Raw genomic sequence first — 26598 nt, 5'->3', positions numbered from 1 at the left:
GGAGCACTGGAACTCTGACACACTCAAGATCACAGTTAAGGCCACAACATCTTTCCCAACACCCAGTGTAACTGGGACCCCCACAAGAACCAGGGAAAGAAAAACACCACCAGAGACACCGGATTCTTCCAGCTTGCACCAGTGCCCAGAGAAAACACAGGGCTCTGGCTCCCCACCCACCCCTACAACACCCAGAGAAAGCTTGACTCCCAGGAGCTCTGACACAACAGGATTTCAGGATCGTAGAGACAACTTGACTACCAGGAACTCTGACACATCTAGGATCTCAGGATCACAAGATTACAGAGACAGCTGGACTCTGAGGAGTTCTGACACAACCAAGTTCACAGGAAGGATAAGACTCCACTCAAAGACAGCAAAGGCAGATAGCACTAGGGATAACCAGATGGCAAAAGGCAAGTACAAGAACATAAACAACAGAAACCAAGACTACTACTTAGCATCATCAGAAACCAGTTCTTCTACCTCAGCAAGTCCTGGATACCAAATCACACCAGAAAAACAAGATTCAGATTTAAAATCACATCTCATGATGATGATAGAGGACTTTAAGAAGGATGTAAATAACTCCCTTAAAGAAAAACAGGAGAACACAAGTAAACAGGTAGAATCCCTTAAAGAGGAAACATAAAAGTCCCTTAAACAATACAGGGAAAGCAACCAAATAGGAGAAGGAATTGACAAAAAACATCCAGGATCTAAAAATGGAAATAAAAACAATAAAGAAATCACAAAGGGAGACAGCCCTGGAGATGGAAAGGCTAGGAAAGAGATCAGGAGTCATAGACACAAATATCACCAAGAGAATACAAGAAATAGAAGAGAGAATCTCAGGGGCAGAAGATACCATAGAAAACATTGACACAATAATCAAAGAAAATGCAAAATGCAAAAAGCTCCTAAGCAACAATATCTAGGAAATCCAGGACACAATGAGAAGATCAAACCTAAGGATAATAGGTAGAGAAGAGAGTGAATATTCCCAACTTAAAGGGCCAGAAACTGTCTTCAACAAAATTAAAGAAGAAAACTTCCCTAACCTAAAAGAAAGAGATGCCCATGAACATATAAGAAGCCTACAGAATTCCAAATAGACTGAACAAGAAAAGAAACTCCTCCTGTCACATGATAATCAAAACACCAAATGCACAAAACAAAGAAAGAATACTAAGAGCAGTAAGGGGTCCCCGACGGTAGGCCATCTGTGTCGCAGATGGCTCGGTGCCCCCACCTCCGTGATGCCCCCCAAGAAACAGGCTCAGGCCAGGGGCAGCAAGAAGGCAGAGCAGAAAAAGAAGGAGAAGATCATTAAGGAAAAAAATTTTGAACTAAAGAATAAGAAGGTAGCGAAGCAACAGAAATTTATTAAGGCTGTCATTCATCAAGTGACATTTGGACAACAGAATCCACGTCAGGTAGCACAAAATGAAGCTGAAAAGAAATTGAAGAAAGATGACAAGAAGAAAGAACTACAAGAACTAAATGAGTTGTTCAAACAGGTAGTTACTGCACAAAAAATAAGTAAAGGTGCAAACCCCAAGTCTGTGGTATGCGCATTCTTCAAACAGGGACAGTGTACTAAAGGAGATAAATGTAAGTTCTTTCATGACCTCACTTTGGAGAGAAAATGTGAAAAACAAAGTGTTTACATTGATGCAAGAGATGAAGAACTTGAAAAGGATACTGCGGATAATTGGAATGAGAAAAGGCTGGAAGAAGTAGTAAACAAGAGGCACGGTGAGGCAGAAAAGAAAAAATCAAAAACTCAAATAGTGTGTAGACATTTTCTTGAAGCTATTGAAAATAACAAGTATAGATGGTTTTGGGTGTGTCTTGGAGGTGAGGACAATTCCATGTATCGCCATGCACTTCCTCCTGGGTTTGTGCTAAAGAAAGACAAAAAGAAAGAAGAAAAAGAAAACGAAATCTCATTAGACGATCTAATTGAAAGAGAGCGGTCTGCCCCAGTTCCAAATGTTACCAAAATCACTCTAGAATCTTTTCTTGCATGGAAGAAACGGAAAAGACAAGAAAAGATTGATAAACTTGAACAAGATATGGAGAGGCAGAAAGATTACTTCAAAGCAGGGAAAGCACTGGTAACCAGTGGTCGAGAGGTATTTGAGTTTCATCCTGAGCTGGTCAATGATGACGACGTGGAAGCAGACGATACCCGTTATATTCAGAGAACAGAAGGTGATGAGGTTGATGACTCTATGGGTGTAAATGACATAGATCTAAGCCTGTACATCCCAAGAGATGTAGAAGAGACAGGGATCACTATGGCCAGTCTTGAAAGATTCAGCACATATGCATCCGACAAAGACGAGAACAAATTAAGTGAAGCTTCTGGAGGTCTGGCTGAAAATGGTGAAAGAAGTGATTTGGACAAGGACAGCGGAGGGGAAGAACAGGAAAATGGGTCCATCGATGCTGTTCCTGTTGATGAAAACCTGTTCACTGGTGAAGATCTGGATGAACTAGAAGAAGAATTAAACACACTTGATTTAGAAGAATGATGACAAGGAAGAAAATTAGGTCAGCTCAATACGATCAACCTGAACTGAGATTAATTGTTTTGCCACCCAGAATCAACAGGATGTTTATTTCCTCATGATGATTCTGGAGGGACTCTGTCCTCCAAAAGAAATACTATCCCTGCATCTTCTCTTCTGACTTTGACTACATCTTATAGTAAGTTCAGAGTAGTTGATGATAAATTAAAAATGGTCATTACAGAAGATGATTGTTGTTGTAACTGTCCACTCATATAGGAAGTGTCACTGCTTTTCCAGCTTTTGTTTTCATTGGACATGTAATTTCCAGGAACAACAAATTCACACTTAAAATACTTGTGTTTGATGCAGTTTTTAATGAGTGGCTTCCTTTCCTTTGTCTTTATGTTTTAGAGACTGCCTGAAGGGTGAGTACTGTACTTGATAAATGAAACTGCATATGCAGATTCAGTATTGTACATGGACATGAGAATGGAATGGGACTTGTTCAATCCAACAGGTTCAGCTACAGTGCCCTGTTTGAAGTTCTCCCCTTTTTGCCAATAAAGTTGTAAATAAAAACCATCATACATCCAAAAAAAATCAATAAGGGAAAAAAGTCATGTAATGTATAAAGGCAGACCTATCAGAAATACACCAGACTTCTCAACAGAGACTATGAAAGAAGATCCCAAGGCTCAAACAGACCCTAAGAGAACACAAATGCCAGCCCAGGCTACTATATCCAGCAAAATTCTCAATTAACATAGATGGGAAACCAAGATATTCCATGACAAAAAACAAATTTAACAATGTGTTTCCACAAATCCAGCCCTACAAAGGGTAATGGAAAACTCCAAAACAAGAAGGGTAACTATGCCATAGAAAAAGCAAGAAAGTAATCCTTATAGATATATAAACAGGACTCAGTGTTTTGCTGCATACAGGAAACATACCTCAGTAACAAAGATATACACATACTCACAGGAAAAGACTGGGAAAAAATTTTTCAAGCAAATGGTAGCAAAAAACAAACTGGAGTAACCATTCTAATATTGAATAAAACTGACTTACAACCAAAAGTTATCAAAAAAGATAAAGCAGGACACTTCATACTTGTCAAAGAAAAATCCACCAAGATGAACTCTCAATTCTGAATATCTATGCCCCAAATGTAAGGGCACTCGCATTCATAAAAGAAGTTTTACTAAATATCAAAGTACACATTGCACCTCACATGATAATAGTGAGAGACTTCAACACCCCACTCATAACTGGACAGATGATAGAAATGCAGTAAACACAGCAGAAACAGTAAAAGTAACAGAAGTTATGAACTAAATGGAATTATCTATAGAACATTTTATCATAAAACAAAAGAATACCCCTTCTTCTCAGTCCCTCATGGTACCTTCTCCAAAATTGACCATATAATCTGTCACAGAACAGGCCTCAACAGATACAAGAAAATTGAATTAATTCCATTCATTCTATCAGATCACTCCGAAATAAGGCTGGTCTTCAACAACAACAAAAATGACAGAAAACCCACATACACATGGAAGATGGACAAGGCTCTACTCAGTGATAAAGAAATTAAAGACTTTTTAGAACTTAATGAAAATGAAGGCACAACATACCCAAATTTATGTTACACAATGAAAGCAGAGCTAAGAAGGAAATTCATAGCTCTGAGTGCCTGTAAAAAGAAAGTGGAGAGAGCATACACTAGCAGTTTGACAGCACACCTGAAAGCTGAACACAAAAAAGCAAACAAATATACCCAAGAGGAGTAGAGAGCAGGAAATAATCAAATTCAGGGCTGAAAACAACCAAGTAGAAACAAAAAGAACTATACAAAGGATCAAGAAAATCAGGAGATGGTTCTTTGAAAACTCTACAAAATAGATAAACCCTTAGCCAGACTAACCACAGGGAACAAAGAGATTATCCAAATTAACAAAATGAAAGAAATGAAAAGGGAGACATAATGACAGACTCTGAGGAAATTCAAAAAAATCAAAAGATCCTACTAAAAAGCCTATACTAAACAAAACTGGAAAATCTGGATGAAATTGACAATTTACTAGACAGATATCAGGTACCAAAGTTAAATCAAGATCATATATCCCCTAAAGAAATAGAAGCAGTCATTAAAAGTCTGACAAAAAAAAAAAAAGGCCAGAACCGGATGGGTTTAGTGCTGAATTCTATCAGAATCCATAGAAGATCTAATACCAATATTCTCAAAACTATTCCACAAAATAGAAACAAAAAAAGCACTACCCAATTTGTTCTATGAAGCTATGATTACACTTATATCCAAACTACACAAAGACCCAGCAAAGAAAGAGAACTTCAGACCAATTTCTGTTATGAATATCAATGCAAAAATGCTGAATAAGATTCTTGCAAAATGAATGCTTCACTCCTTCTTTAAAAGGGGAACAAGACTACCCTTGGAAGGGAATAGGGAGGCAAAGTTTAGAACAGAGACTGAAGGAACACCCATTCAGAGCCTGCCCCACATGTGGCCCACACATATACAGCCACCCAATTAGATAAGATGGATGAAGCAAAGAAGTACAGGCCGACAGGAGCGGGATGTTGATCTCTCCTGAGAGACACAGCCAGAATACAGCAAATACATAGGCAAATGCCAGCAGCAAACCACTGAACTGAGAATGGGACCCCCATTGAAGGAATCAGAGAAAGGACTGGAGGAGCTTGAAGGGGTTCAAGACCCCATATGAACAACAATGCCAACCAACCAGAGCTTCCAGGGACTAAACCACTACCCAAAGATTATACATGAACTAACCCTGGGCTCCAACCTCATAGGTAGCAATGAATATCCTAGTAAGAGCACCAGTGGAAGGGGAAGCCCTTCGTCCTGCCAAGACTGAACCCCCAGTGAATGTGATTGTTGTGGGGATGGCGGTAATTGAGGGAGGATGGGGAGGGGAACACCCATATAGAAGGGGAGGGGGAGGGGTTAGGGGGATGTTGGCCCAGAAGGGGAATAACAATCGAAATGTAAATAAGAAATACTCAAGTTAATAAAGATGAAAAAAAAAAGGATTCTTGCATAATGAATCCAAGAACACATCAAAACAATCAATCATCATGATCAAGTAGACTTCATCCCAGGGATTCAGAGATGGTTCAATATATGGAAGTCCTCCAATGTAATCCACTATATAAACAAATTCAAAGAACAAAAACACATGATCATTTCATTAGATGCTGAGAAAGCATTTGACAGAATGCCACACCCCTTTATGATAAAAGTCTTGGAAAGATCAGGAATTCAAGGCCCATACCTAAACATAGTAAAAGCAGTATACAGCAAACCAGTAGACAACATCAAAATAGGATGATCAAAATGTGAATGCTTCACTCCTTCTTTAAATGAGGAAAAAGAATACCCTTGGCAGGGAAGGGAGAGGCAAAGATTAAAACAGAGACTGAAGGAACACCCATTCAGAGCCTGCCCCACATGTGGCCCATACATATACAGCCACCCAATTAGACAAGATGGATGAAGCAAAGGAGTGCAGACCGACAGGAGCCGGATGTAGATCGCTCCTGAGAGACACAGCCAGAATACAGCAAATACAGAGGCGAATGCCAGCAGCAAACCACTGAACTGAGAATAGGTCCCCTATTGAAGGAATCAGAGAAAGAACTGGAAGAGCTTGAAGGGGCTCGAGACCCCAAAAGTACAACAATGCCAAGCAACCAGAGCTTCCAGGGACTAAGCCACTACCTAAAGACTATACATGGACTGACCCTGGACTCTGACCCCATAGGTAGCAATGAATATCCTAGTAAGAGCACCAGTGGAAGGGGAAGCCCTGGGTCCTGCTAAGACTGAACCCCCAGTGAACTAGTCTATGGGGGGAGGGCGGCAATGGGGGGAGGGTTGGGAGGGGAACACCCATAAGGAAGGGGAGGGGGGAGGGGGATGTTTGCCCGGAAACCGGGAAAGGGAATAACACTCGAAATGTATATAAGAAATACTCAAGTTAATAAAAAAAAAATTCAAAATAAAGTTGCCAAATTAAAAAAAAAAGAAAAAAAATAAATGGAGAGAAACTTGAAGCAATTCCACTAAAATCATGGACTAGACAAGGGGGCCCACTACTCCCTACCTAGTCAATATAGTACTTGAAGACCTAGCCAGAGCAATAATAGGTCAAAGGAATGCAAACTGGAAATCAAGAAGTAAAAATATCACTATTTACAGATGATAGGATAGTTTACTTAAGTGACCCCTAAAATTCCGCCAGAGAACTCCTAAAAATGACAAACAAGTCCAACAAAGTGACTGCATATAAAATTAACTCAAATCGGTAGCTTTCCTCTACTTAAAGGATAAACAGACTGAGAAAGAAATTAGGGAAATGACACCCTTCACAATAGTCACAAATAATATAAAATACCTTGGTGTGACTCTAACTAAGCAAGTGAAATATCTCTATGACAAGAACTTCAAGTCTCTGAAGAAAGAAATTGAAGATCTCAGAAGATGAAATGATCTCCGCTGCTCATGGATTGGCAGGATTAACATAGTAAACTGTCCATATTGCCAAAAGCAATCTACAGATTCAATACAATCTCCAACAAAATTCCAACTCAATTCTTCACAGAGTTAGAAATCCATTTGCAAATTCAATTTGAATAACAAAAAAAACCTAGGATATGGAAAATTATGCTCAACAATAAAAGATCTTCTGGGGGAAATCACCATCCCTAACATCCAGCTATATTACAGAGCAATAGTGATAGAAAACTGTATGGAATTGGTACAGAGACAGGCAGATAGATCAATGGAATAGAATCGAACACCCAAAAATGAAGCCATACATCTATGGTGACTTGACCTTTGACAAAGAATTCTCAACTGAGGAATATCAAATGGCCATGAAGCACCTAAAGAAATGATCATCATCCTTAGTCATCAGGGAAATGCAAATCAAACAACTCTGAGATTCCACCTCATACCAATCAGAATGACTAAGATCAAAAACTCAGTGGAAAAAGGATAGCATTTTCAACAAATGGTGCTGATTCAATTGGCAGTCAGGATGTAGAAGAATGCAAATTGATCTATTCTTTTTTTTTTTTAATTAACTTGAGTATTTCTTATATACATTCCGAGTGTTATGCCCTTTCCCGGTTTCCGGGCAAACATCCCCCTCCCCCCTCCCCTTCCTTACGGGTGTTCCCCTCCCCATCCTCCCCCCATTGCCGCCCTCCCCCCAACAGTCTAGTTCACTGGGGGTTCAGTCTTAGCAGGACCCAGGGCTTCCCCTTAACTGGTGCTCTTACTAGGATATTCATTTCTACCTATGAGGTCAGAGTCCAGGGTCAGTCCATGTATAGTCTTGAGGTAGTGGCTTAGTCCCTGGAAGCTCTGGTTGCTTGGCATTGTTGTTCATAAGGGGTCTCGAGCTCCTTCAAGCTCTTCCAGTTCTTTCTCTGATTCCTTCAACAGGGGTCCTGTTCTCAGTTCAGTGGTTTGCTACTGGCATTCGCCTCTGTACTTGCTGTATTCTGGCTGTGTCTCTCAGGAGAGATCCACATCCAGCTCCTGTCGGCCTGCACTTCTTTGCTTCATCCATCTTGTCTAATTGGGTGGCTGTATATGTATGGGCCACATGTGGGGCAGGCTCTGAATGGGTGTTCCTTCAGTCTCTGTTTTAATCTTTGCCTCTCTATTCCCTGCCAAGGGTATTCTTGTTCCCCTTTTAAAGAAGGAGTGAAGCATTCACATTTTGATCATCCGTCTTGAGTTTCATTTGTTCTAGGCATCTAGGGTAATTCAAGCATTTGGGCTAATAGCCACTTATCAATGAGTGCATACCATGTGTGTTTTTCTGTGATTGGGTTACCTCACTCAGGATGATATTTTCCAGTTCCAACCATTTGCCTACGAATTTCATAAAGTCATTGTTTTTGAGAGCTGAGTAATATTCCATTGTGTAGATGTACCACATTTTCTGTATCCATTCCTCTGTTGAAGGGCATCTGGGTTCTTTCCAGCTTCTGGCTATTATAAATAAGGCTGCGATGAACATAGTGGAGCACGTGTCTTTTTTCTATGTTGGGGCATCTTTTGGGTATATGCCCAAGAGAGGTATAGCTGGATCCTCAGGCAGTTCAATGTCCAATTTTCTAAGGAACCTCCAGACTGATTTCCAGGATGGTTGTACCAGTCTGCAACCCCAACAACAATGGAGGAGTGTTCCTCTTTCTCCACATCCTCTCCAGCATCTGCTGTCACCTGAGTTTTTGATCGTAGCCATTCTCACTAGTGTGAGGTGAAATCTCAGGGTTGTTTTGATTTGCATTTCCCTTATGAATTGTTGAACATTTCTTTAGGTGTTTCTCAGCCATTCGGCATTCCTCAGCAGTGAATTCTTTGTTTAGCTCTGAACCCCATTTTTAATAGGGTTATTTGTCTCCCTGCGGTCTAACTTCTTGAGTTCTTTGTATATTTTGGATATAAGGCCTCTATCTGTTGTAGGATTGGTAAAGATCTTTTCCCAATCTGTTGGTTGCCGTTTTGTCCTAACCACAGTGTCCTTTGCCTTACAGAAGCTTTGCAGTTTTATGAGATCCCACTTGTCGATTCTTGATCTTAGAGCATAAGCCATTGGTGTTTTGTTCAGGAAATTTTTTCCAGTGCCCATGTGTTAGAGATGCTGCCCTAGTTTTTCTTCTATTAGTTTGAGTGTATCTGGTTTGATGTGGAGGTCCTTGATCCACTTGGACTTAAGCTTTGTACAGGGTGATAAGCATGGATCGATCTGCATTCTTCTACATGTTGACCTGCAGGTGAACCAGCACCATTTGCTGAAAATGCTATCTTTTTTCCATTTGATGGTTTTGGCTCCTTTGTCAAAAATCAAGTGACCATAGGTGTGTGGGTTCATTTCTGGGTCTTCAATTCTATTCCATTGGTCTATCTGCCTGTCTCTGTACCAATACCATGCAGTTTTTTTTTTTTTTTTATAAAATAAGGCATTTTATTGGCAACTCGATAATGGTTTTTATTTTTTTTTTTTATTTTTTTATTAACTTGAGTATTTCTTATATACATTTCGAGTGTTATTCCCTTTCCCGGTTTCCGGGCAAACATCCCCCTCCCCCCTCCCCTTCCTTATGGGTGTTCCCCTCCCAACCCTCCCCCCATTGCCGCCCTCCCCCCATAGACTAGTTCACTGGGGGTTCAGTCTTAGCAGGACCCAGGGCTTCCCCTTCCACTGGTGCTCTTACTAGGATATTCATTGCTACCTATGGGGTCAGAGTCCAGGGTCAGTCCATGTATAGTCTTTAGGTAGTGGCTTAGTCCCTGGAAGCTCTGGTTGCTTGGCATTGTTGTACTTTTGGGGTCTCGAGCCCCTTCAAGCTCTTCCAGTTCTTTCTCTGATTCCTTCAATAGGGGACCTATTCTCAGTTCAGTGGTTTGCTGCTGGCATTCGCCTCTATATTTGCTGTATTCTGGCTGTGTCTCTCAGGAGCGATCTACATCCGGCTCCTGTCGGTCTGCACTTCTTTGCTTCATCCATCTAGTCCAATTGGGTGGCTGTATATGTATGGGCCAAATGTGGGGCAGGCTCTGAATGGGTGTTCGTTCAGTCTCTGTTTTAATCTTTGCCTCTCCCTTCCCTGCCAAGGGTATTCTTTTTCCTCATTTAAAGAAGGAGTGAAGCATTCACATTTTGATCATCCGTCTTGAGTTTCGCTTGTTCTAGGGATCTAGGGTAATTCAAGCATTTGGGCTAATAGCCACTTATCAATGAGTGCATACCATGTATGTCTTTCTGTGATTGGGTTAGTTCACTCAGGATGATATTTTCCAGTTCCAACCATTTGCCTACGAATTTCATAAACTCGTTGTTTTTGATAGCTGAGTAGTATTCCATTGTGTAGATGTACCACATTTTCTGTATCCATTCCTCTGTTGAAGGGCATCTGGGTTCTTTCCATTTTCTGGCTATTATAAATAAGGCTGCGATGAACATAGTGGAGCACGTGTCTCTTTTATATGTTGAGGCATCTTTTGGGTATATGCCCAAGAGAGGTATAGCTGGATCCTCAGGCAGTTCAATGTCCAATTTTCTGAGGAACCTCCAGACTGATTTCCAGAATGGTTTTACCAGTCTGCAATCCCACCAACAATGGAGGAGTGTTCCTCTTTCTCCACAACCTCGCCAGCATCTGCTGTCACCTGAGTTTTTGATCTTAGCCAATCGCACTGGTGTGAGGTGAAATCTCAGGGTTGTTTTGATTTGCATTTCCCTTATGACTAAAGATGTTGAACATTTCTTTAGGTGTTTCTCAGCCATTCGGTATTCCTCAGCTGTGAATTCTTTGTTTAGCTCTGAACCCCATTTTTTAATAGGGTTATTTGTTTCCCTGCGATCTAACTTCTTGAGTTCTTTGTATATTTTGGATATAAGGCCTCTATCTGTTGTAGGGTTGGTAAAGATCTTTTCCCAATCTGTTGGTTGCCGTTTTGTCCTAACCACAGTGTCCTTTGCCTTACAGAAGCTTTGCAGTTTTATGAGATCCCATTTGTCAATTCTTGATCTTAGAGCATAAGCCATTGGTGTTTTGTTCAGGAAATTTTTTCCAGTGCCCATGTGTTCCAGATGCTTCCCTAGTTTTTCTTCTATTAGTTTGAGTGTGTCTGGTTTGATGTGGAGGTCCTTGATCCACTTCGACTTAAGCTTTGTACAGGGTGATAAGCATGGATCGATCTGCATTCTTCTACATGTTGCCCTCCAGTTGAACCAGCACCATTTGCTGAAAATGCTATCTTTTTTCCATTGGATGGTTTTGGCTCCTTTGTCAAAAATCAAGTGACCATAGGTGTGTGGGTTCATTTCTGGGTCTTCAATTCTATTCCGTTGGTCTATCTGCCTGTCTCTGTACCAATACCATGCAGTTTTTATCACTATTGCTCTGTAATAATGCTTGAGTTCAGGGATAGTGATTCCCCCTGAAGTCCTTTTATTGTTGAGGATAGTTTTAGCTATCTTGGGTTTTTTGTTATTCCAGATGAATTTGCAAATTGTTCTGTCTAACTCTTTGAAGAATTGGATTGGTATTTTGATGGGGATTGCATTGAATCTGTAGATTGCTTTTGGTAGAATGGCCATTTTTACTATATTAATCCTGCCAATCCATGAGCATGGGAGATCTCTCCATCTTCTGAGGTCTTCTTCAATTTCTTTCTTCAGAGTCTTTTCTCTGAAGAGTCTTGAAGTTCTTATTGTACAGATCTTTTACTTGCTTGGTTAAAGTCACACCGAGGTACTTTATATTATTTGGGTCTATTATGAAGGGTGTCATTTCCCTAATTTCTTTCTTGGCTTGTTTCTCTTTTGTGTAGAGGAAGGCTACTGATTTATTTGAGTTAATTTTATACCCAGGCACTTTGCTGAAGTTGTTTATCAGCTTTAGTAGTTCTCTGGTGGAACTTTTGGGATCACTTAAATATACTATCATATCATCTGCAAATAGTGATATTTTGACTTCTTCTTTTCCGATCTGTATCCCCTTGACCTCCTCTTGTCTGATTGCTCTGGCTAGAACTTCAAGAACTATATTGAATGAGTAGGGAGAGAGAGGGCAGCCTTGTCTAGTCCCTGATTTTAGTGGGATTGCTTCAAGTTTCTCTCCATTTAGTTTAATGTTAGCAACTGGTTTGCTGTATATGGCTTTTACTATGTTTAAGTATGGGCCTTGAATTCCTATTCTTTCCAGGACTTTTATCATGAAGGGGTGTTGAATTTTTTCAAATGCTTTCTCAGCATCTAATGAAATGATCATGTGGTTTTGTTCTTTCACTTTGTTTATATAATGGATCACGTTGATGGTTTTCCGTATATTAAACCATCCCTGCATGCCTGGGATGAAGCCTACTTGGTCATGGTGGATGATTGTTTTGATGTGCTCTTAGATTCGGTTTGCCAGAATTTTATTGAGTATTTTTGCATCGATATTCATAAGGGAAATTGGTCTGAAGTTTTCTTTCTTTGTTGGGTCTTGGTGTGGTTTAGGTATAAGAGTAATTGTGGCTTCATAGAAGGAATTCGGTAGTGTTCCATCTGTTTCAATTCTGTGGAATAGTTTGGATAGTATTGGTATGAGGACTTCTATGAAGGTCTGATAGAATTCTGCACTAAACCCGTCTGGACCTGGGCTCTTTTTGGTTGGGAGACCTTTAATGACTGCTTCTATTTCCTGAGGAGTTATGGGGTTGTTTAACTGGTTTATCTGTTCATGATTTAACTTCTGTACCTCGTATCTGTCTAGGAAATTTTCCATTTCCTGCAGATTTTCAAGTTTTGTTGAACATAGGCTTTTATAGTAAGATGATTTTTTGAATTTCCTCTGAATCTGTAGTTATGTCTCCCTTTTCATTTCTGATTTTGTTAATTTGGACTCATTCTCTGTGTCCTCTCATTAGTCTGGCTAAAGGTTTATCTATCTTCTTGATTTTCTCAAAGAACCAATTTTTGGTTCTGTCGATTCTTTCTATGGTCCTTTTTTTTTCCTACTTGGTTGATTTCAGCTCTGAGTTTGATTATTTCCTGCCTTCTACTCCTCCTGGGTATATTTGCTACTTTTTGTTCTAGAGCTTTTAGGTGTGCTGTCAAGCTGCTGACATATGCTCTCTCCTGTTCTTTCTACAGGCACTCAGAGCTATGAGTTTTCCTCTTAGCACAGCTTTCATTGTGTCCCATGAGTTTGGGTATGTTGTACCTTCATTTTCATTAAATTCTAAAAAGTCTTTAATTTCTTTCTTTATTTCTTCCTTGACCAGGTTATCATTGAGTAGAGCATTATTCAATTTCCACGTATATGTGGGCATCATTAGACAAAACAGTAACCAACAGATTTGGGGAAGATCTTAAACAATCCTACATCTGATAGAGGGCTGATATCAAATATATACAAAGAACTCAAGAAGTTAGACTCCAGAGAATCAAATAATCCTATTAAAAATGGGGTACAGAACTAAACAAAAAATTCTAAATTGAGGAATATCAAATGGCCATGAAGCACCTAAAGAAATGTTCATCATCCTTAGTCATCAGGGAAATGCAAATCAAAATAACTCTGAGATTCCACCTCATACCAGTCAGAATGGCTAGGATCAAAAACTCAGGTGACAACAGATGCTGGCAAGGATGTGGAGAAGAAACACCTTTCCATTGTTGGTGGGATTACAAACTGGTACAACCACTCTGAAAATCAGTCTGGTGGTTCCTCAGAAAATTGGACATAGTACTACCTGAGGACGCAGCTATACTACTTCTGCCCATATACCCAAAAGGTGCTCTGACATATAACAAGAACACATACTCCATTATGTTCATAGCAGCCTTATTTATAATATCCAGAAGCTGGAAAAAATCCAGACGCCCTTCAACAGAGAAATGGATACAGAAAATGTGGTACATCTTCACAATGGAATACTACTCAGCTATTAAAAACAATGACTTCACGAAACTCATAGGCAAATGGATGGAACTAGAAAATATCTTCCTGAGTGAGGTAACCCAATCACCAAAATCAAACAAACAAACAAACACATGGTATGCCCTCTTTGATAAGCAAATATTAACCCAAATGTTCAGTATACCCAAGATACAATTCACAAACCACATGAAGCTCAAGAAGATGGACGACCAAAGTGTGGATGCTTCAGACATTCTTAGAAGAAGGAACATAAATACTCACAGGAGGAAATATGGAGACAAAGGGTGGATCAGAGAGTAAAGGAAAGGCTATCCAGAGACTAACCTACCTGGGGGACCTATCCCATATACAGACACCAAACCTAGACAATATTGCAGATGCCATAAAGTTCATGCTGACAGGAGCCTGATACAGCTGTCTCCTGAGAGGCTCTGCCAGAGCCTGACAAATACAGAAGTGGATGCTTACAACCAACTATTAAATGAGAATGGAGTCCTCAATCGAGGAGTTAGAGAAAGGCCTGAAGGAGTTGAAGGAGTTTGCAACCCCATAAGAAGAACAACAATATCAACCAACCAGACCCTCCAGATCTCCAGGGACTAAACCACAGTCCCAAGAGTACACAGGGATGGACCTATAGCTCCAGCTGCATATATAGCAGAAGATGGCTTTGTTAGGCATCGATGAGAAGAGAGGCCCTTGGTCCTGTCAAGGCTCAATACCCCAGTGTAGGGGAATGTCAGGTCAAGGAGGTGAGCGGAAGTGGGATATACAGAACGTTCTTGAGGATATAGTGATAAACTGTAAAGTTTGCCAATTTGACCAATACTCCCAACAATCCCAAACTTTCAAGTTCTTGACTTCAAAGTAAGAGACTGGGAGCCTATTGGGAAATCGATTTTACAGAGGTCAAGCCAGGAAGGTACAGCTATAAGTATCTGCTGGTATTTGTGGACATTTTCTCTGAATGCTAGTATTTGTGGACATTTTCTCTGGATGGACAGAGGCATTCCCAACCAAGGCTGAGACTGCAAAGTTAGTAGCCAAGAAATTGCTGCAGGATATCTTACCCAGGTATGTATTTTCTCATATAATAGGGTCAGATAATGGACCGGCACTTGTGTCCAAGGTAAGTGAGAATGTAGCAAAATTTTGAGAGCAGATTGGAAATTGCATTGTGCATACTGACCCCAAAGTTCATGGTGGGTAGAAAGAATGAATAGAACATTAAAAGAGACCTTAACTAAATTAGCATTAGGACTGATGGAGATTGGGTGATGCTCCTTCCCTCTGCCCTATATCAGGTATCAGCCCCATTGTACCCACCTCCAGTTGGTAGCCAGAAAATTGGACATTGAACTGCCTGAGGATCCAGCTATACCTCTCTTGGGCATATACCCAAAAGATGCCCCAACATATAACAAAGACACATGCTCCACTATGTTCATGGCAGCCTTACTTATAATAGCCAGAAGCTGGATAGACCCCAGATGCCCTTCAACAGAGGAATGGATACAGAAAATGTGGTACATCTACACAATGGATTACTATTCAGCTATCAAAAACAATGACTTTATGACTTTATGAAATTCATAGGCAAATGGAGGGAACTGGAAAATATCATCCTGAGTGAGGTAACCCAATCACAGAAAAACACACATGGTATGCATTCATTGATAAGTGGATATTAGCCCAAATGCTTGAATTACCCTAGATGCACAGAACACATGAAACTCAAGAAGGATGACCAAAACACGAATGCTTCACTCCTTCTTTAAAAGGGGAACAAGAATACCCTTAGGAGGGAAAAGGGAGGCAAAGTTTAGAACAGAGGCAGAAGGAACACCCATTCAGAGCCTGCCCCACATGTGGCCCATACATATACAGCCACCAAACTAGATAAGATGGATGAAGCAAAGAAGTGCAGGCTGACAGGAACTGGATGTAGATCTCTCCTGAGAGTCACAGCCAGAATATAGCAAATACATAGGCAAATATTAGCAGCAAAGCACTGAACTAAGTACGGGACCCCCATTGAAGGAATCAGAGAAAACACTCAAAGAGCTTGAAGGGGCTTGAGACCCCATATGAACAACAATGCCAACCAACCAGAGTTTCCAGGGACTAAGCCACTACCCAAAGACTATTCATGGACTGACCCTGGGCTCCAACCGAATAGGTAGAAATGAATAGCCTAGTAAGAGCACTAGTGGAAGCCCTTGGTCCTGCCAAGACTGATCCCCCAGTGAATGGGACTGTTGGGGGGACGGCGGTAATGGGAGCAGGATCAGGATGGGAACACCCATAAAGAAGGGGAGGGTCGGGTTAGGGGGATGTTTGCCTGGAAACAGGGAAAGGGAATAACAATTGAAATGTAAATAAGAAATACCCAATTTAATAAAGATGGAGGAAAAAAAAGAACCACTGTGGGAATCATGCAGAAGGCCTTCACCTACAGATCCACAGTCTAAGTCTCTCATAGAAGGCCTTTCCACACACCAGTGGTGGGGCAAAATATAGAACTACATTGACTTATCTCTAATTTCTCCAAAGTATGGAACCTCTGGGTAGAGTTATACCGAGAAAGGTGGGGGCGGGGGAGAATCAATGTGCTAATCAATGTCATGAAAATAGAAATGGCATGCAGGATATTTTGAGTTCAATTTGTCTGTCCTTGTAGCAGAAGTAGAATATTTCCTCAGGTGGACTTCTATTATGAAATTCAACTTGAACTAAGTCATTTGCAAAGAAAGAGAATGACTTTAGACTGTGTCATGGGAAAAAAAAGAGGACATAGGTGAGTGCATCAGGTCAACAGGAAATATGAGCAGTTCAAATGCCCATGTATAGAGAGGCTAAATAGACAACAGTGAACCACTAACTGATTTCATATTTTTCAAACATTTTATTGATTCTTCGAGTTTGGCAGCATGCACCCCAATCCCACTCATCTCCCCATCGCTTGTATCTACCCTATGCCCTTTCAACCTCCCCCACAAAAGAAAATTAAAATAAAAGGAAGCATAAAAACATCTTGCTGTAAAAGTTGTAATGTGTCACAGTGTACATACATCTTTACTTGAAAATGTTCATTGTGAGAGCAGCAGCTTGGAGATCCCATGGATCTGTGTCTTGCTTCAACAGTGTTTGGACAGAACAGACCCGGGCACTCCCACTTTATTAGCTTCCAGCTGCCTTACAAGTCTCTCCAGTCACAGTCTCCAGGACCATCTCCTTGCTCCCTTCGGCTTCTAGGACAGGACAGCACCATCTTCACCATTAGCCCCATAATCCAAATCAGCCATGACCTCTCAAGATTCATCAGAATTATTCCACCAAAGTGGAAGCTGCTGTGAACTGCCCAGTCAATTTGCACCTGTGGGTCTCCTACACCTACCTCTCTCTGGGATCTTTTTTGATTAGGATGATGTGGCTTTGAAGGGTGTAGGCCACTTCTTCCACACATTGGTCGAGGAGGGTGCCGAGCTTCTCCTCAAGTTGCAGAATGACCACGGTGGGGGAGGAGGGATATACACTCTTCCAAGATGTTCAGAAGCCATCAAAAGATGAATGGGATAAAACCCTGGAGGCCATGGAAGCTGCCTAGGCCCTGGAGAAGAGCCTGAACCAGGCCCTCTTGGATCTGCATACCCTGGGTTCTGCCCACACAGACCCTCAGCTCTGTGACTTCTTGGAAAATCATTTCCTGGATAAGAAGGTGGAGCTTATCAAAAAGATGGGCAACCACTTAACAAACCTCCATAGGTTGGCAGGGCCACAACCAGTGCAGAAAGGCATGCCCCAGGAATCTCTGGGCGAGTAACTCTTTGAGCACATCACTCTCAAGCATGGTTAGGCCTCTGTGCCTTCCAAGGGGCTCCATCCTCTACTCTGCACCAGCCACCTCAGGACCTCCACTTGAATGAACCTCTCAAGCCACTAGGCAGCTTCGTAACCGCCCTACAGCCTCTCCCAAATCTTGGACCAAGTAAAAATAAAGCTTTTTGAAACAGAAAAAGAAAAGTTCATTGCAATGAGTCATTGGTTTGGTTTGCTATCTCTGGCTCCTACTACACCATCAACATTGGATCCTTACGAAGGGAGACTCCTCTAGGTTACCCAATTGTTACCCTGAGTCATGAAGATCCTGTGGCTTTGGGTCATCAGGACCGGCTCTTCCACATGCTGCAAGAGTTTATAGATGAGGTAAATGTTTGTTTGGGCCAACTCAAAGTCCTTGTTCTGGGCCTGCATAGTAGCTGAGTTGGTCAACCACCAACACTCCTATATCTGTACCACCTTGACAGCTCTCCAGCACTGCCCCAGATAGCTAACCCAATGCGACAGCTGGTAGGGGACAGCATCAGCACTCCTGCTCTCATGTCCTTGGGGCCTGCTCACCTGTATTTACAACACCAGAGCCAGCTCCACTATGCTGCAGAGACAGGGGGTAGGAGATCATCTCCACCAGCCTGCACCACCACCACCCAGTTACCTCACAGCAAATGTGGTGAGTCAGCCATCCTCATATATGCACTCAAGCTTTCAGGGTTAGGACACTTACACTCCTGCCACCAGAGCCAGGTCCACTGTGCTGCCTGGGCAATGTTTAGGGCCTGCTTTCCTGAGAGCTACAGCCAGTGAGGAGTGGGGTTGGTTATGCATAGCCCCTGAACATCTATGTAGTCCCAGATGACTGCCCATAACAGAAATAAATACATGGTCTATAGGGGTAATATGAGCCACTGTGCAGTACATCCACATTGAACCCTTTTATTGGCATGAATATTGTGCACCAAGCACTAGTGTAGTGCTATATATCTCAAACTTACTTGATCTTTATAATAAAACTTTAAGATATGTCCTTTCACAATCTAGATATTAAGATAATACACAGGGAAGTAAGCAGTTGTCTCAAGTTTATATAACTGATCATGGGAACCACAAAGACTTCAAGCCCAAAACTCTGCCCACAATTTATCCATCAAAGCAATACACTGTAAAATGGCTCCTTCCATGCAGAAGAAAACTGTGTAAGTTGTTTTCATGCTCAGTGACAAAAAGCCATTCACATGTGATCATTGATAATTAATTGTGTCATTTTATTAAAGTAATTCCTAGCTCCATGAAACTACAGTTCAAGGAAAATAATATAGCTGATGATTACAAGCTAACTCATAAAAATCTTTAGACTGCTTACTTGTCCGGGACCCTGGGTTTAAACAAGTGTCCTGTGAGACAACAACAAAACTAACAGTAATGGGCACTGATGTATTTAGTCACACCTCATGGTTGCCAAGACAACTGAATCAAAATGCAAATATAATGACTCTGGACTTGCTTCCTGGGGCTTTGCAGCGTACACCTTCTCTTTCAGAGCCAACAGTTCCAACCCTGGGTATCTGGGGCAACTACTGAGACCTAAAAGACAGAGTGCACATTAAATTGAAAATGAGATGCCTTGTTTAAGTTCATCTGCTCAAAGCACTTACTCCTGTCATCAATGTGTGCTGTCATGATAAGGTCATTTTATACAGGTAATTTTTGTCATAATCTTAGTTTTCCAAACGTACATGAAGAGAACCCATTTTATTTGTAATGCATTCATAGCCTAGAAAAGGTAATTCTGCAGATACATTCTTTAATCCTGTGTCCTTCAGCTTTCCTGATGCCCTGCATGTTTTCCACCCTTAAAACTATCTTAGTAAAATATCAAGGTGATTGTGCCAGTGTTCCATTGCCTCACCTTTCCACAGCACCTCAGAGAAGTCAACTGAAGGCTGATTTTCTGGGCTTTCAGACAGTACTGGAAGGTTTTGTTCCATGTTTATTCTGGATTCCTGGTGAGTTTTCACATCTCTCTACAATCAAAACATGTTTTCATCTTCTTCTAAAGGTAAAGGAATCAAGGAGAGCCTGTGACAGCTGCAGCCCTGGATTTGAGTCACTGAAGCAACAGCATCAGGATAACCTTCTCACAGAGGCACCACCCCAGAGATGGAGAGACAGGCTCAGCCCTGGAGCGGGAACACTGAAACAGTCCTGCTCTCAGAACCCTGGACCCCAGCAATGGAGAGGTAGGATGTCAGGAACCTTGTATAGATAAAATTATCTTTTCATTCTTTTACTACTTATCATAACCCCTTAAGTAATGTAACAAAATATAAGACCAGATTTTAATGGAAAAATACAACTGCATAAGATTTTCAATCATTTAGCCTGTGGTTTTTTTTATTCAAAATAGATGTTGCTCTCATAAAATGCATTGGAACCAGTTTCCTCTCCATCCACTCCTCTGAGAGTATCTTTTATCTGTTAAAAATAACAGATAAATGTTAGATAAATAATAGAGAAAAGAACCTCACAGATCATGTCTGCTTTCCAAGAGTTTACCAGTTAAGGGAGAATGCTAGAGAATTTTAACCCACATTTTACATGATGATAAATTACTTTTATACCAATTTGTGTGCCCTTAGTTACTCTAAGTTTCGCACAGTTTTTGTTCATTTGATATTTCTTAGCCCCAAAAATAGGGGGTTTATATTATTCCTAAAATTTTTAATGGAAAACTGAATTCAGCAGTTTTCTTGCTTTTTTCTGTTATCACAAAGTAAATTATTCTGAGAAATGAGATGTTAATGAAAGGTTTATTTTTAAGGGTGAAATTTAAGTGTACCATGCACTTGAAAAATTCCAGATCCTGATATCAGACGCAACTCTTCAAGGTCACTGAGATAAAAAGAACATCTACAATTAAACTCACTTGCTGTCAAAGAATTTTCAACAGGTACAATAGAAGTTGACTGTAATAGGTACTTTGTATCCATTAATTTTTCCATTATTAAACTAATTTCTTTCCTTCCTACTAATTCTGAAACTTACCAGTTACTTCCATAGGCTACACTGACAATATATTTCTTGTTCTCCTGTCACCTTGCCCACTGCTTTCCCTTTACCTCCCTCCCCACTCTTCTTACTACAGATTATAAACACTGAAAAACTATGGACCCAAGCAACTATAGTACTTTGCATGTTTTTATCCTGCTTGGCTTCTCTGACCACCCTCACCTGGAAATGATCCTCTCTGGAGTTGTCACCTTCTTTTACATTGTTACACTGGTGGGTAACACTGCTATCATTCTTGCATCCCTCCTGGATCCCCATCTCCACACACCAATGTACTTTTTCCTCAGGAATTTATCTTTCCTGGATCTATGTTTCACAACAAGCATTGTCCCTCAGATGCTGGTTAACTTGTGGGGACCTGAAAAGACCATCAGCTCTGTGGGCTGTATTGTTCAGCTCTACGTGTATATGTGGCTGGGCTCCATTGAGTGTCTGCTCTTGGCTGTCATGTCCTATGATCGCTTCACAGCTATTTGTAAGCCCCTGCATTACTTTGTAATCATGAATCCACGTCTGTGTGTCAAGATGATAGTCATGGTCTGGGGTATTAGTTTGGCCAACTCTGTAGTATTATGCACACTCACTGTGAATTTGCCTCGATGTGGACACAACCTCCTGGACCATTTCCTGTGTGAGCTGCCAGCCATGGTCAGGATAGCTTGTGTAGACACCACAACAGTTGAAATGTCTGTCTTTGCTCTAGGCATTGTCATTGTCCTTACACCTCTCATCCTTATTCTTATTTCCTATGGCTACATAGCCAAAACTGTGCTCAACATGAAGTCAAAGGCAGGGCAACAAAAAGCAATGAATACCTGTGGATCTCATCTCACTGTGGTCTCCATATTCTATGGAAGTATTATCTACCTGTACCTACAACCTGGTAACAGGGCCTCTAAGGACCAGGGCAAATTCCTCACCCTCTTTTACACAATTATCACTCCAAGTCTCAACCCCCTCATTTACACCCTAAGAAACCGAGGCATGAAAGATGCACTGAAAAAACTCATGAGATTTTACCACAGATTTTCAGAATTACGCAGAAACTAGAATCCATGGAAAAGCAGTAGAGAGAAGAAAGCAACAAAGAAAGCTCTCCGGTTCAGATTTGAATAAGGAAAGTAATCAGTGGGTCTTAAAGACCAACAGCTAAAGTAATTCTCACATACAGACCTTGTACGGATATAAACAATTGGGAACACTGAGTAGATTTTTCAGGTTTCTAACTACTAGCATATTCTTGGGGAATACATATCACCTGCTTGCTAAAATGGTGCAAACAATTTTCAGGGAATAGAAAGGACTCAGCATGTAAACATGAATGCATTTTAATTTCTTTGGGAGCCCCCATGGAATCTGCTTTGTTTCCTTGTATAGTTTCAACGGCAATGCTAAAATATTCTAAGATACTGACCAAAACAAATATACATGGCATTTTGTACATTTAAATAACAGTATACAAGTAATATGAAGTGTTCATTTGTCTGTTTTTTAGATTGATTTTAATGGAGCCAAGCAGCTGAAATTGACCATTATCTCTTAATCCTCTTGTCTCAAGCTCCCAAGTGAAAGAATTACAGGTGTGCGCTACCACACCCAGTATATGTTACAGGCATACGTCACCATACCCAGTCTGTATGGTGTTGGGGATTGAACACAAGGCTTCATACATGCTAGGTAAATGCTCTACCAACTTTCACTATATCCCTTGCCCTATAGATAATGTTTTATATTTACTCTTTTGTGATATCGTCCAAAGATGTATTCATATTTGGCTCAGATAATGGCAGCCATCCCTACAAACCCCACACGATGAGTGGCTTCTTCCATCTTTGCTCAATGAAACTTTACACTAATATCATTTGCAACAAATTAATGTGATTTAAAGGACAACACAGGCTGGAGAGATGGTTCAGTGGTTAAGAGCACTGACCATTCTTCCAGGGGTTCTGAGTTAAAATCTCAGCAACCACATGGGGGCTCACAGCCATCTATAATGGAATCTGATACTCTTTTCAGTTGTGTCTGAAGACAGCTACAGTGTACTCATATAAATAAAATAAATAAATCTTATTTATTATATTTATTATTATTATTATCATTATCATTACGTTACCATTTAGGAGACTCGGGCAGCTTCATTTTCTCTATCAATCTTTTTTTTATTAACTTGAGTATTTCTTATTTACATTTCTAGTGTTATTCTATTTCCCGGGTTCCAGGCAAACATCCCCCTAATTCCTCCCTCTCCCCTTCTTTATGGGGGTTCCCCTCCCCATCCTCCCCCCATTGCCGCCCTCCCCCCAACAATCACGTTCACTGGGGGTTCAGTCTTAGCAGGACCCAGGGCTTCCCCTTCCACTGGTGATCTTACTAGGATATTCATTGCTACCTATGAGGTTAGAGCCCAGGGTCAGTCCATGTATAGTCTTGAGGTAGTGGCTTAGTCCCTAGAAGCTCTGGTTGCTTGGCATTGTTGTTCATAAGGGGTCTCGAGCTCCTTCAAGCTCTTCCAGTTCTTTCTCTGATTCCTTCAACAGGAGTCTCATTCTTAGTTCAGTGGTTTGCTGCTGGCATTCGCCTCTGTATTTGCTGTATTCTGGCTGTGTCTCTCAGGAGAGATCTACATCCGGCTCCTGTCGGCCTGCACTTCTTTGCTTCATCCATCATGTCTAATTGGGTGGCTGTATATGCATGGGCCACATGTGGAACAGGCTCTGAATAGGTGTTCCGTCAGTGTCTGTTTTAATCTTTGCCTATCTCTTCCCTGCCAAGGGTATTCTTGTTCCCCTTTTAAAGAAGGAGTGAAGCATTCACATTTTGATCATCCGTCTTGAGTTTCATTTGTTCTAGGCATCTAGGGTAATTCAAGCATTTGGACTAATATTCACTTATCAATGAGTACATACCATGTGTGTTTTTCTGTGATTGGCTTACCCCACTCAGAATGATATTTTCCAGTTCCAACCACTTGTCTATGAATTTCAGAAAGTCATTGTTTTTGATAGCTGAATAATATTCCATTGTGTAGATGTACCACATTTTCTGCATCCATTCCTCTGTTGAAGGGCATCTGGGTTCTTTCCAGCTTCTGGCTATTATAAATAAGGCTGCTATGAACATAATGGCGCACGTGTCTTTGTTATATGTTGGGGCATCTTGTGGGTATATGCCCAAGAGAGGTATAGCTGGGTCCTCAGGTAGTTCAATGTCCAATTTTCTGAGGAACCTCCAGACTGATTTCCAGAATGGTTGTACCAGTCTGCAACCCCACCAATAAGGGAGGAGTGTTCCTCTTTCTCCACATCCTCTCCAGCATCTGCTGTCACCTGAGTTTTTGATCTTAGCCATTCTCACTAGTGTGAGGTGAAATCTCAGGGTTGTTTTGATTTGCATTTCCCTTATGACTAAAGATGTTGAACATTTCTTTAGGTGTTTCTCAGCCATCCAGCATTCCTCAGCAGTGAATTCTTTGTTTAGTTCTGAACCCCATTTTTGAGTACAGTGTAGCTGTCTTCAGACACACCAGAAGAGGGAATCAGATCTCATTACAGATGGTTGTGAGCCACCATGTGGTTGCTGGGAATTGAACTCAGGACCTTTGGAAGAGCAGTCAGTGCTCTTAACCGCTGAGCCATCTCTCCAGCCCCTGAACCCCATTTTTAATAGAGTTATTTGTCTCCCTGCAGTCTAACTTCTTGAGTTCTTCGTATATGTTGGATACAAGGCCTCTATCTGTTGTAAGATTGGTAAAGATTTTTTCCCAATCTGTTGGTTGCCGTTTTGTCCTAACCACAATGTCCTTTGCCTTACAGAAGCTTTGCAGTTTTATGAGATCCCATTTGTCGATTCTTGATCTTAGAGCATAAGCCATTGGTGTTTTGTTCAGGAAATTTTTTCCAGTGCCCGTGTGTTAGAGATGTTGCCCTAGTTTTTCTTCTATTAGTTTGAGTGTATCTGGTTTGATGTGGAGGTCCTTGATTCACTTGGACTTAAGCTTTGTACAGGGTGATAAGCATGGATCGATTTGCATTCTTCTACATGTTGACCTCCAGTTGAACCAGCACCATTTGCTGAAAATGCTATCTTTTTTCCACTGGATGCTTTTAGCTCTTTTGTCAAAAATCAAGTACCCATAGGTGTGTGGGTTCATTTCTGGGTCTTCAATTCTGTTCCATTGGTCTATCTGTCTGTCTCTGTACCAATACCATGCAGTTTTTATCACTATTGCTCTGTAATATTGCTTGACTTCAGGGACAGTGATTCCCCCTGAAGTCCTTTTATTGTTGAGGATAGTTTTAGCTATTCTGGGTTTTTTGTTATTCCAGATGAATTTGTAAATTGTACTGTCTAACTCTTTAAAGAATTGGATTGGTATTTTGATGGGGATTGCATTGAATCTGTATATCGCTTTTGGTAGAATGGCCATTTTTACTATATTAATCCTGCCAATCCATGAGCATGGGAGATCTTTCCATCTTCTGAGGTCTTCTTCAATTTCTTTCTTCAGAGTCTTGAAGTTCTTATTGTACAGATCTTTTACTTGCTTGGTTAAAATCACACTGAGGTACTTTATATTGTTTGGGTCTATTATGAATGGTGTCATTTCCCTAATTTCTTTCTCGGCTTGTTTCTCTTTTGTGTAGAGGAAGGCTACTGGTTTATTTGAGTTAATTTTATACCCAGCCACTTTGCTGAAGTTGTTTATCAGCTTTAGTAGTTCTCTGGTGGAACTTTTGGGATCACTTAAATACACTATCATATCATCTGCAAACAGTGATATTTTGACTTCTTCTTTTCCGATCTGTATCCCCTTGACCTCCTTTTGTTGTCTGATTGCTCTGGCTAGAACTTCAAGAACTATATTGAATAAGTAGGGAGTGAGCGGGCAGTCTTGTCTAGTCCCTGATTTTAGTGGGACAGCTTCAAGTTTCTCTCCATTTAGTTTAGTTCAACTGGTTTGCTGTATATGGCTTTTACTATGTTTACGTATGGGCCTTGAATTCCTATTCTTTCCAGGACTTTTATCATGAAGGGGTGTTGAATTTTGTCAAATGTTTTCTCAGCATCTAATGAAATGATCATGTGGTTTTGTTCTTTCAGTTTGTTTATATAATGGATCACGTTGATGGTTTTCCGTATATTAAACCATCCCTGCATGCCTGGGATGAAGCCTACTTGATCATGGTGGATGATTGTTTTGATGTGCTCTTGGATTCGGTTTGCCAGAATATTATTGAGTATTTTTGCATCGATATTCATAAGGGAAATTGGTCTGAAGTTCTCTTTCTTTGTTGGGTCTTTGTGTAGTTTAGGTATAAGAGTAATGTGGCTTCATAGGAGGAATTTGGTAGTGATCCACCTGTTTCAATTTTGTGGAATAGTATGGATAATATTGGTTTGAGGTCTTCTATGAAGGTCTGATAGAATTCGGCACTAAACCCATCTGGACCTGGGCTCTTTTTGGTTGGGAGACCTTTAATGACTGCTTCTATTTCCTTAGGAGTTATGGGGTTGTTTAAATGGTTTATCTGTTCCTGATTTAACTTCGATACCTGGTATCTGTCTAGGAAATTTTCCTTTCCTGCAGATTTTCAAGTTTTGTTGAATATAGGCTTTTATACTAAGATCTGATGATTTTTTTGAATTTCCTCTGAATCTGTAGTTATGTCTC

General features: G+C 40.8%; 2 protein-coding genes across 2 annotated transcripts; both read left to right on the top strand.

The window, feature by feature from the left end:
• The first annotated feature begins 1259 nt into the window (after positions 1–1259).
• Zc3h15l1 (zinc finger CCCH-type containing 15 like 1) lies at positions 1260–2611 on the top strand. The gene has a single exon (XM_039096376.2). The coding sequence runs from the start codon at positions 1260–1262 to the stop codon at positions 2538–2540; it is 1281 nt and encodes a 426-aa protein (XP_038952304.1). The 3' UTR covers positions 2541–2611.
• Positions 2612–20725: 18114 nt separating this feature from the next.
• Positions 20726–22541, top strand: Or2w1c (olfactory receptor family 2 subfamily W member 1C). The gene has a single exon (XM_008771778.4). It carries the CDS (start codon positions 21021–21023, stop codon positions 21972–21974), a length of 954 nt encoding a protein of 317 aa, XP_008770000.1. The 5' UTR covers positions 20726–21020; the 3' UTR covers positions 21975–22541.
• Positions 22542–26598: the final 4057 nt, after the last annotated feature.

The sequence above is a fragment of the Rattus norvegicus genome, chromosome 17 (assembly GCF_036323735.1).
Source record: "Rattus norvegicus strain BN/NHsdMcwi chromosome 17, GRCr8, whole genome shotgun sequence".
NCBI classification, from domain to species: Eukaryota; Metazoa; Chordata; class Mammalia; order Rodentia; family Muridae; genus Rattus; species Rattus norvegicus.
The sequence above is the reverse complement of the archived record's forward strand: the minus strand, read 5'-3'. Positions and strand labels throughout refer to the sequence as shown.

Coding starts and splice junctions, on each gene's coding strand:
- Or2w1c (XM_008771778.4), top strand. CDS start 21,021: ATGGACCCAAGCAACTATAGTACTTTGCATGTTTTTATCCTGCTTGGC.
- Zc3h15l1 (XM_039096376.2), top strand. CDS start 1,260: ATGCCCCCCAAGAAACAGGCTCAGGCCAGGGGCAGCAAGAAGGCAGAG.